The sequence below is a fragment of the Typopeltis vanoorti genome, chromosome 19, assembly GCF_054136105.1.
Source record: "Typopeltis vanoorti isolate ZY-2024b chromosome 19, IOZ_Tvanoo_1.0, whole genome shotgun sequence".
Classification (NCBI taxonomy): Eukaryota; Metazoa; Arthropoda; class Arachnida; order Uropygi; family Thelyphonidae; genus Typopeltis; species Typopeltis vanoorti.
In genome coordinates, this window is record NC_143567.1 from 25540700 (window position 1) to 25552904 (window position 12205).

General features: G+C 34.8%; 1 protein-coding gene across 1 annotated transcript; it reads left to right on the forward strand.

Annotated features, from left to right (window-relative positions):
* The first annotated feature begins 1484 nt into the window (after window positions 1-1484).
* On the forward strand, window positions 1485-8236 carry LOC150095923 (uncharacterized). Its single transcript, XM_090409277.1, has 4 exons — window positions 1485-1602; window positions 4087-4231; window positions 5167-5291; window positions 8108-8236. Exons 1-4 carry the CDS (start codon window positions 1547-1549, stop codon window positions 8130-8132), a joined length of 351 nt encoding a protein of 116 aa, XP_090265403.1. The 5' UTR covers window positions 1485-1546; the 3' UTR covers window positions 8133-8236.
* The last annotated feature ends 3969 nt before the right edge of the window (window positions 8237-12205 follow it).

Genomic DNA, 12205 nt, shown 5'->3' on the forward strand with positions numbered 1-12205 from the left:
TGTTTACATGAACATATAAATTCAAATAAAATAGATATTAATTTTAATTAATATTTTTAATTAATTTATTGATTTCAATTAATTTTTAAATAATTAAAGTATATTGTTGTTGTTTTATGAAGATCGAGTTTCATGAAATTCAGAGGATAATCTCAATCGAGATATTCCTAACTATATTGTTTATAATAATGACTACCAAATGAATGTATCTATATTTAATTAATGCATGCTTTTTCGTTTACAGAAAATTGGAAGAATTTATCAGTGCAATCTTTTCGAGCAGATCAAATTAAGTGAAAGCTTGTGGAAATTTAATTTTTATTTCGGTATTTGGCTGTTTAACTGCAGTGCTATCATCACGTCAGGAATTTATGAGTACCTCAAGAAACCCAGTTTGTGGCAAGAAGGTAAGTAGAACTTCTCCGTTAAATCATTTTAACAACGTAATGGAGCAGCTCACAACCAACCATTATCCAAGCATCTATCTTTGTTCATTTTTGTTTTACGTTTATTTTGTTTGTTCTTCTGTATATTCTGAATATCCATTATGTACTTTAAAATCTGATTGCAAGAAATTATTACCGTTATAGCTCAACGGTAATTGGGCTATATTTTTCAATTTTTCAAACCCTTCTCTTTAGACTGCATGCCGAAGGATCCATCAGGAGAAACTTACTCAGTGATAGTATTGGAGTGTGGTTTCTACATCCACGAACTTTATTCGCTTTGCTGTTTGTACATCTGGAGAAAAGACTCGAACCTTCTCATTTATCATCATTTGGTGGCCCTCACATTAATGTTTGGCGCGTATGTTTATGGGTAAGTGATCCATTTGTATAGAAAACACAATAAATGTGGAATTATTATTTCGGCGATGTATATTTATATTTTTAAAAGTTGCCTTTGGTGCCTTAAAGTGAATCAAGTCTTAAACAAACTCAGAACAATATAGAAACTAACGCAATTTTTATTTTTACTACTTCAGTGCGGTCACTCTGCAGCAACGAAGGACTGAACATAATTGGTTAAAATTTAGGTATAAATAAAACATTATAGAACGTATCCTATAATGTTTTACTTGTAAGAGGAAATATAATTATTTTTTAATGTTTTTTTATACTTGATTATAACCACGTGTTTAGTCGTTCAAAAACACACATAATTAAGTTCTTATCATTATCAAATTATCATCACCTTTCATGCTAATTAAGTTAAATGTTAGTAACAATCTCTGCAATCAATGAAATACAAGACAAATATCGACTTACGTCTTTGTAAAACGGTAATATTTTCGACATTGTCTTTCATTTTCAAGTTGTACAAAATTTTGACAAAATAACCTCATTTTATTTCTGAAAAACAGTTAATGTACTTATTTTCATCATTCCACATTTAAAAGTAAATATATCTGTCAATTAATTACATCAATTTTTTTTTCAGATATGTTCGTGTGGGAGTGTTAGTTCTTTTACTCCACGATGCCAGTGACATTGTTCTAGAGTTTGGAAAAGCAAACAAATATTTGGCAAGTAAAAGAACAAAGTGGATGTCTGTTCACAATGGTATCGTTTACATCTGTTTTCCTTTACTGCTAGCAGTGTGGTAAGTGCAACACAAGTTTGTTTTAATTGGTACATTCATAACATGTGAATAATCTGAAAGCGGTCAAGCCCGTAACAAACAATTCTAGCTTATGATTTGCCATCAGATTCAACCATCGGGGAATCAACATATCAACAGATGTTTAACAATTATCGGTAAACATTTAGACAATGAAAAAATTAAATTTTACTCCTAACTGAATTGAGGTCACAATCTCATCCATTTACAGCCTCATACAGTTTGGCATTACAACAACGTTAAGCCGCCATATGTTCCTTGATTTTTACTACTTCTTTCCATGGTAAGACTACTGTCATATCCAGATCTTGGTACAGAAGGTATTCATGTTGAAATAGAGGTTTTCATAATTTAGTGTTTAAAATTCCCATCCTGTATTCAAGCCATGGTTTATCGAAAAACAAAAAAACAATAAACGATAAGTGATAACCAACCAACTATAGAAGTATTTCTCTTACTTCGGCTTTGTTCAAAGTAAAGGAGACGGTTAGGAACAATCAGTGTCTTCAATATCTGAAGAGCTGTCAACTTGGGAATACTCATTGACTAACGATGAGTATTTCCCAAGCAACATTCCCAGTAGATCTTTTGAAATACTTCATCCACCTCTACACAAGTAGCATGTAAAAGTCTGTAAACACGTGCTATCCCGCTTGATATTTGCAATGTATTTGATTGAGGGTACTCCGCAGATTGCAGTCTTCTGGTCTACCTTCCTTGCTTTGTAACTAATCGGCCAATTTTCTCTCAGGTCTTTCACAATAATGATGATAAAGGTTCACTTTCTGCAGATTTTCTTATTAATTTAGGCATTTCTCAGGGCTCTTTTATTTCAATAACGCTCTTTCGTATATACTTAAATGATTTGCTCTCACTGATCTGAAACCCTATTCTCAGTGTGTTGATGATAATACCCTCATCTACAGATAATCCACACTGTTACGATAAATCTTGCAATTTTCACACTTCTCAAGCTTCAAGTTCCTCTACAAAATTATTCTAAAGATTAATCTTCACACATTCATACAATGTATCTATAACAGCTTAGTCATCTTCATCCCTTCAAAAAAACACAGTTCTGCTAGTCTTTTCTCAAAATAAAATCAGTAATTTCTTCTTCAATATAATGTTAGCTGAATGCTAAAGACCAGATGTCTTGTCTAGGACTTTCCCTTACACCTAGCCTTTCATGGTATAAGAACGTCATTATTTCCATTGTATCTTAGTATTCCAGAAATCTTGGCATACAGTTTGGCTCAGTACTTCACTTCGTTCTTTCCCAGCTACTTGTTCTGTACAGATCTGAAATTCGCCCAAGCTTGGAATAATGCTCATTTGCAGTGGCGGACCTAAAACGTCTATAAAAATTCTTGAAGTAGACCAAAATAAATGGATTAAGTTGAATGATGACCCATTTCTCAAGGTACAGAAGGTTCATAGATGGTCAGTGTCTGTATCGTTTGTGTTCTACATAGATTTCTATGGTCACCGTTCATTAGATCTAGCAACCGTTATACCTTCCAACATGTCTGCTAATAGAAAATGAACAGAAGGAGCAACTCAACATTTTTTACAGTTCAAATATCGTTTCCCTGAAAGTGTTAGTACCAGATGTCTTTTCCATCTACCTCAGTTCTGTGAAACATCCTTCCAAAGGAAGCATTTTATAATGACGACAATTTACAACACGTTAAGAAACAATATCAACAGATTACTTCTTCATCCCAGTCTGCAAACGGCATTTATTTGTAATCTGCTTTATATCTGGACGTTTGTGCAAGTGATTTAGAGAAACAATAAATAATGCCATTTAAGCTCAAATCGGGATGCTAGTGCAATTCTGTGCAAATGGCGTTACTATCCACAGCTAGTGAAAGATCGCTTTAAGTTGGATTGCAGCTATCAAATGGAGGTAAATTTTCAGGATTTTTTCATCCATTTTGATTAGCCAATTATTGACATAAACAGAAAAGTTAATTTTTCCTCCTGAAAATGGGCTATTTATCAGTTAAGCTCAAAACAATGAACAGTAGAACCAACATTTCTGACAATAATCTACAGCATTAGCATTAGTTTTCACGAGATGGCGCCAGTTTTCTCCATAATCTCCTACTCGAATGCATCCCTACATTGCTTTCTTTGCTTTGGGTAATGTCACTTGACTGCTGTTCACTCTTCAAAAGGGTTAAAATACAATCGCCCACTCGTTTTCGGCAATATAAGGCATCAGCAGATTTATTTATCAGAAAATCAGAGAGAGATAGCAATGCAATCCGGTATATTTTTTATTTACGAATTTGCTTTTCATCCAATCAAAACTATTTTAGACAATGAAGTTTTTGCGTCGTAGGATTAAGGCAAAGTTCACAAGTACTAAACGTTGTTGACTAGATTATTGATAATTCACTTTAAATAATCACTTAATACCTGCAATTTAATAAACAGAATACATATTTTTATGCACAGGTTCTGGACAAGAATTTACTTGTTTCCTCTGAGAGTTATTTTCCCTCTGGCTTCATCAGAAAAACATATCAAAACAGCCCCGTTTGCAATTACTGCTCAAGCATTGTTGAACTTGCTTTTCTGGGCAAACTGCTATTGGATTGCGGTAAGTAACTTGAACATATACATCAAGCAATTTCTCATAGTTACTCTAGCGTTAAAGGCTAAATGCTTGTGTATTGTCTTTATTTAATTTTAAGTGGAAATTCAGTTTTAGTGTGTATTTTAATGTCATAAATGTCTAGTTTTGTTGCCTTGTAAAAACTATAGCCCATTTCCAGTTGTGTTTAATGAGATGGCCACAGCAACGAATCAATTGACTGATTGTTTTAATGTTTAATGCTTAGAAATGTGTTGTTTCGTTTTACACATTGCCACTTAAACTCTTGTTGGAGGAGATTAATATTTATAACCGGTTTTCCTACAGGAATTTAAGTAGTTTTCAGATCATCAGAATACACACAATTTAAGGTAAATAAAACTAATGCTGTTGTTTTTGGTGAACATTTTGCACTTGGAAAAATGCTACATTCGCAACATGTCAGCAGATTGTTACTGTGCTCTCCCAAATCGCTTTAAAACCCTTGGGTAGCAATGAATTGATAAACAACGAATATATAAGTTTTCTATAATTAGAAATTACAACGCTGAGCGTATGAGCACCCGATAAAAGTGTAATACAAATACTCCGTCTAACAAAGCATAAAACTGATTTGGAATATTTCACTAATTCGGACGTCTTGCTGAATTTCAACATCACAAAGTGATTTGGTTCTGATAATATTTCTGCTTTATTCCACAAACATGGACCATCATATTTAAGTTCAATAGAATTATAACTTCTCCCATGTGCTATACAAACAACTTTCAATCGTAAAAGGAATTCCAACCAATTTTTTTTCAAATAATCAGCTTTGTCTGAACCGACAGAGTTACGGTTGTTCTATTATTGTAAGATCCTTCATTTTGTACTAACTCTAGAGATTTACTGTAAAGTAGATCTATTCACAACATTTAAAAAGTTATGTTTCGTATTCATAGTTGCTTGTGAAGGCAGTGGTAGCTGTTCCATTAACTGGAATGCAAGATCCTAGAGAAGATGTGAATTCTCCTTTAGAATTTGAAGAAAAACGAAGTAATTTTCAAGGAAGGTCATCATTTAAGAGGTGAGTGGTACATATTTCGTATCTTACTGGAGTAGTTTGGTATTCTCTACTACCTTAGAACTTGGTGTTTCATTTTGTATGACTGGCTTGGTTGGTCAGAGTGGATAGCACTTGCGATCATTGTGTGGAAGTGAATTCAAGCTCCCAGTAAGCCTAGAGTTTGAACTCACTTATCTGTTACATGAATTTACATGAAAATTCAAGTACCTAATTTTATTATTATTATTATTATTATTAAGATACACATCCAGTGAGTCAGGAACGCTTCGAGGGGCGCTGCATACTACACGTACAAGATATCATAGTTCTTCTTGAATTCATTCACACTGCTTGCACTCATAACACCCAATGGCAATCCATTCCAATTACGCACCACCTTTTGAGAGAAAAATCTAGCTCCCATCCCTAATTAGCAGCATTCATGTACAGCTTCCAAGGCCCTCTTTTCCTTTCCCTACTCACCATAAAATGAAAAATCCCATCAATTTAAATCCTGTATTACCCATTCAGAAGTTTGTAAGTCTCAATCATATCAGCCCTCTTTCTCCTGTTTACTATTGTCTGCAGTCTACAAAGTCTTAATCTCTCTTCATAATCAGAATTTCACAATCCTGATATCATTTTAACACTCGCCTTTGCACTCTCTCTCTCCTCAATATATCAGAATCAAAACTGAAGCCAGGGGTCTACACCTGCGCACTGTAGTCCAAGTGAGGTCTTATCAAGGCCTTGTAAAGAGGCAAAATGACTTCCTTATCTTTACATGTCAGTTCTGCAATTATCTTTTGAGTTGTATTTGCAGTCTTTGCTACATGACCCCTTATATTCAGCTTCCTATTTAATAACACTAAAATTCCTAGCCTCGTCAGTTTCTTCACGCCTAATCCCACCAATATAATATGACACTGGATATCCAATCACGCTAAAGTGCTTGGCTTTGCATTTCTTGACATTGATCTGGCACCCATTTACCCATGCCCACAATTACAGCCTATCCAAACAATTCTGCAAAGACTGCATATCAGCAGCATTCCTGATTACCCTACCTATCTTTGCACCATCAGCAAATTGTTGTATGTTGCTTGTCAAATCCTTCCCAATATGATTAATGTACAGATTGAAAACATTTGACTAAGCACTGATCCCTGAGATACAGCACGTTTTACTTTAAACCTTGCATACTCATATCCCCGTATGCCACTGTTTGATATCTGTCAGTGAGCGATAGAACGTTCACGCTAATATTCTATAACCGAATCCCAAATTTTCCAATTTATGCAACAGTCTACCATGCAATATTCTATCAAATGCCTTAGCAATGTCCCAAAGTATGATGGTGTATCTATTCCCCTTGTCTAGTTCAATACTAACATAGTGATAGATTGTCAGCAAGTTGTTAAAACATGGCCTTCCCTTATTAAACCCATGTTACTCATCGCAAAGTAGAGATTCTCTGTCAAACCATTTTTAAATGCGAGCTCTAACCATTGTCATACATTTCTTCCATTCCTGCGGAATATTCCGTGTTCTGAGACTCATATTAAACAGCCTGGTGCAAGGAATAATTAGATCAACTGAACACTTTTTTAGCACACTGATGATATCTCATTAGTCCCTATTGCTGAATTCTTATTCAGTTTCTGGAACAGTTCTAAAACCTCGGCTTCACACACCCGTGTTTCTTCATATAGTGAGAAGATAACAGTGAGCTCAATGTTGCGTACACCAGATTAATAGTTTTTAACAGAATGGGCACTCCTTAACTGAACAACCTCTTCTGCATCTATAACTCTCATGCCTTCCGCATTTAGTAGCGTTATTCTTTCAATACGAAAGAATTTACTTTCAGCATATTGATAGAATTTTTGAAGGCTGCCTTTAGCACGCAGAGTCAGTTTCTTTCCATACTCAGACTTTGCTTTCCATACGACAGATGTCACTATTCTATCCTGCTGCTTACAATTTTCATAATATACATCATCCTTTTCTTACTATTCTCTTGCTAAATAAGATTACACATCCATTTCACTCCTAATCTATTTATTCTTCGAAGTTTCGGGACACATTCTGATGTCGTATCATTTAAGTATGGTTTAAATGCTTCCTATGCGCTGTCATATTCTTGCCATCCAGCAACCGATGCCATTCCATTGTACACAGCATTCTCTTCATTAGGTCAAAATATGCTGTTTTGTAGTTCAGCCAGTAATCTTTTCTGAATGGAACATTCATAAACTTAATCACTTCCCAAGGGAGTATCGCATAATCACAGTCAACAATCAGATTTATTCGACATGTGAGACTTTCGAACACCTTGGGTACAGTGGACGGTCTACATCAAGAGGTACTTGAAACTCTTAATCGGTATCCTACTCCGGACAAACATAACGTTTTCCCGCGGTTCCATCCGATTTACTGGTGTGTCTCTGAATCGACCACTCCACCAAAGTAATCTCGCTTAATCATCTTCTTGCACCGATCGTGAAGGACATTTGCTGTTTGGCATATTACCTCATCCTATTTGAAATACTCATCACATCGAGAATATCTGGACCTCAAGAATGAACACATCTGAGGAGGAAATGTTCCAGTAAGTCACATCATTCATCTTTTTTTCACTTTGCATTAAGGAGATCTGAAACATGTCAGGAAGATATCTCTAAGATCTTCACTTTACTGTCGCTGACTTGCAATTCAAACATAACAGCAATAATTATAACATACCTGATGTACTAACTTACAAGTTGAATATAGTCGGTAAGTAATAAAAGTTTTCTGAACATGCCATTAATGTTTTCCTGTTTTTTTTTTTCTAGCGAAACTGTGAATGGAGAAAAATGAGAAAAGAAGTGCGATTCCAAGTATTCTCACCCGATATTTCAATCTGCACTGCTGTCAACTAGCCGTGTTGAATTGTCCGCTTATTCTGAGTTAATTTTTGAAACGAATTCAAATTTACTACTTTAAACCATAAACTGGTTTTGTTTCAATCATAAATGAATAAAGAAGGTTGGATTAATCAGATGTTTCTCAGTTTTCTTTAATTATGTGGCTCATGGGTAATAAAATATTCTTTTTCAATTCTCCATTTTACTTCCCACTGTGCCAAGATCTACAATCGTTACTTTAAAAGTGGGGATGAAGTAATAATAACAATAAAAATAATAATATCTAAGATGGGGATCTCGTTCCTGACGGACTGTCATAGTACTACCACAGTTATGCCTCTTAGACAAGCAAAGTGGGTTATTATCCCACTGATTAAACACCCGAGATATTTCTTTTTCTTTTATTTTGAGAAATCAGTCAGCTCTGCTGTTTACAAAACCGTGGCTCCAGACAGATGTGAATCCATAATAAGGCCTTTATCGAACTCAACAAATTCCTTTGTTCTTCCCATTGTGATCATTACTGATGATTAGTGACCAGCGGCATTCTTAAATAGTTGTCTAGAACATGTGGTGACGCACGTGACCAATTATTTTTCATATACACTGCGTAAGTTACGTTTACGTAATAATAATAATAATAATAATAATAATAATAATAATAATAATAATAATAATAATAATAATAATAATAATGAATAATAATAAGCTAATGCCTTTTAATTCCCTTATAGGGAGTAGGCCAAGGCTTTTAAACCTATCTAGCCTTTGAAGACTGCGTGGACAGTTTCAACTCCAGCGGTAGCCAATGAAAGATAGCTGGCCCATGTTTTTCACTAATTATGGGCAGACCCCGATGAAGAGACCGGCAAACAATTGCTGTCATCTCTTGGTACCTAACCCTAACAGGATATGTAACTGTTTGAAATAATGTGAGTTCTACGGTCGATCTTCTTGTATAAACGATCTTAAATATCAAATTCAGTATAAACGATCTTAAATATCAAATTCATCATAATCTGTATAGCAAGTAGTTATATGAGTAAAGCTGAATGGATAATCAAATGATATAAATGTTATTGCAACAAGCAACTGTTCATTCAGTTGCAAAAAACGATGACGCAAGAATTGAATATTTCGCAGAGAACAATGTCACGTGATGAAAGCCAAGGACTTCTTCAATATGATCTTCAAAATGAACAACAAGAACAGAAATCGATATATTCAACAGAATGACATCCGTGAACAGCACGTATATGACAGAGTGTGATGGTCTAATTGTATTGAGGTTCTAGTAATATTAATTTTAACAAGATTTAAAAATAATAATAATAAATAAATAAATACGCAAAACTTATAATAAATAAATAAATACGTAAAAATAATTAAATAAATGAATTAAAAATAAATAAATTAATTTATATATATATAATTAAATTTAAGTTAATTCTGGAATTTGTGAGGAAGTATTTAATAATAATTAAAATAATATATATATATACAGTATATATATATATTTTTTTTTTTATGTCTCAGATGAATTGCATACGTAGATAATTATCAATACACATGTGTATATATATGTAATATTTATAGCACATTAAAAGTGTGAATCGCGCGGTTAGCCTAGTGGCTTTGCGCTTCGCAACCATATGCTTGGGGAAGGAGTGTCCCAGGTTCGATTCCCGTTGTAGACGTGAGGAATTTGAGGATCTTCCTCAGGCATAGCCAAGTTAGCCGGTCTTGGGCGCGGTAAGTAGGGTTTTTTCCGCCAGTTTGTCTGGTTTTTTTCATCCCGCAATCAGACAAACCGGCTGTTTGTCTGATTGCGTTGTTTTCACCTCTCTGATGGTTGTGGTTTTAGGTTCTGCCCTTTGTATATAGGAGGATGAATGTTGGATAGTGAGATATTTAGATTTTATCGGCAGGTTTTTGAAAATCATTAGCTTTGTTTTCCAGGGTTTATATATATGCCGTTTTCGATTATCCAGTTAGTGATTTGATTGATGTCGTGTTGCATATTTGTGTAAGCGATATTTGCGTTGTTGTGAATAAATACTATGGCCGTATCGTCTGCGTACTGGAAGATTTTATTTTGTAAGTTAAGGTGGCGTGTGTCGCGTGGGTATATGTTAAATAGAATGGCAGATAGGACAGCTCCTTGCGGTACTCCACAGGTTGCATGTACCTCTTTGCTGTACGCTGATCCTATACGTGTGGTGTGCTTTCTGTTTTTCGTGTATGCTATAAACCACTGGAGAAGACGACCTCCAATTCCGATATGTGTTAATTTCGTTAAAAAGGTTTTGTATGTTAGTGTGTCAAATGCTTTTGTTAGGTCAATGAATACCGCTAACGTTATTGTTTTTATCCAATGTAGCGTTTATTAGGTCTGTGAAATATTCCAGGAGTGTTGCTGTTCCTTTATGTTTCTGAAAACCATATTATGTTGTAGGTATGATTTGAAATTTTTCAACGTATGTGCAGAGTTTGCAGTGCACGATGCGCTTCAAGATTTGGATGATTACAGATAACGTGGCGATGGGTCTCTAATTACTTATAATGTTTCTTTTTCCATGTTTGTGTATTGGTGTAATTAATGCCGTCTTTAGTGTTTCAGGAATGTGTCCCGTTTCGACGATTTTAGCAGTTTTAATATAACTGGACATAGGTTGGTTGAGTATTTCTTGATGTGTTTTGGTCTGATCCGTCTATCCCCGGTCCTTTGTTAGGGTTAATTTGTTGAATTACCAGTGATAGTTCTTCTTTTGTTACTGTGGGGAACCACATCGACTGAGCTGCTCGTCAACCTAGTGGAGAATGTTCATTTGTGTGAGGAAAGGTTGTTTCTGGACAGAGTTCTCGAAATGCTGATTAAAGTTGTTTGAGAACTGTTTGAGGGATTTGGGATAGCAGGCAAAGCTGTGTTTTATTGTTTCTGAAGCAGTGGTTATGTGTATATTGTCAAGCATTTCTTTAATCAGGTGCCAGGTTTCCTTTATATCATTCTGAGCTGTTGTTAATTTGTTGCTGTAATAGTTTCTTTTTGCTGTTCTAATCTGGGTTGTAAGGAGATTCCGTTTTCCTTTGTATTCAGCTTTTAAAGTGATATTGTTTGGCGCCTACTTAAGTCGTTTCCATAAGGCATCTTTTCTTTGTATGTCTGTTAATATGTTGTTTGTAATCTATGGATTTTGTTTCGTTAGGGGGCGTATTTTTATTTTTTTTAATGCTTTGTTACATATTTTGTTAAATGCAAGGTTATATTACATACAGCATCAGTAGAGTCTAACGATGCTATCTGCACCCAGTCTGTTTTTCTGATTTCGTCGTTTACTATTGTTTCGTTTAGAATGCTATAATACTGTTTTGTAGTCTCAGTGATTTTTATGGGTTCTGATTCAGTGTTTAACTATAATGCTGTGAAATAATGGTCTGCCACTTTGCATGTTATGACGGCTGCTGTGTGGCTATTTGGAGGGGCCCTTATATTTATATGATCGATGCAGGATGAGGTTGTTGTATTTTCGACTATCTCTTCTAGTGAATACGACTGTATGGATGGGGTTATGTTATATGCTGATAATAGGTCTAGGTATTGTTCTGTGTTGTTGTTTATGTTCCTAATGTTTATATTAATGTCTCCTATTATTATCAATTATTCCGAGACGCCTACTTCCTTGGCTAAAAGCAATCTGTTTAGTTTATCTAGAAATTTTGCTGTGCTTAAGTTGGGTGGTCTGTATATTACGTTTAATATCAAGGAGGTTTCTTGTTTGATGTTTTTAATTTCGATGCATATGTTTTCTGCGTATTCTGATTTATAGTTTATTTCTGATACTTCTATTTTATGTTTGGTAAATATTATTATACCACGCCTCGTTGTGTTTGTCTGCAATGTTTGTGTTGTTGGAAGTGTGGCATTTGGTAGGTGGATGCCTCTTCGTTTGTCGTAGATACTTCAGTTAGTATTAAAATGTCTATGTCGTCTATATCTTCCTTCAGATAAGCTTGCAGGTTCAGCCA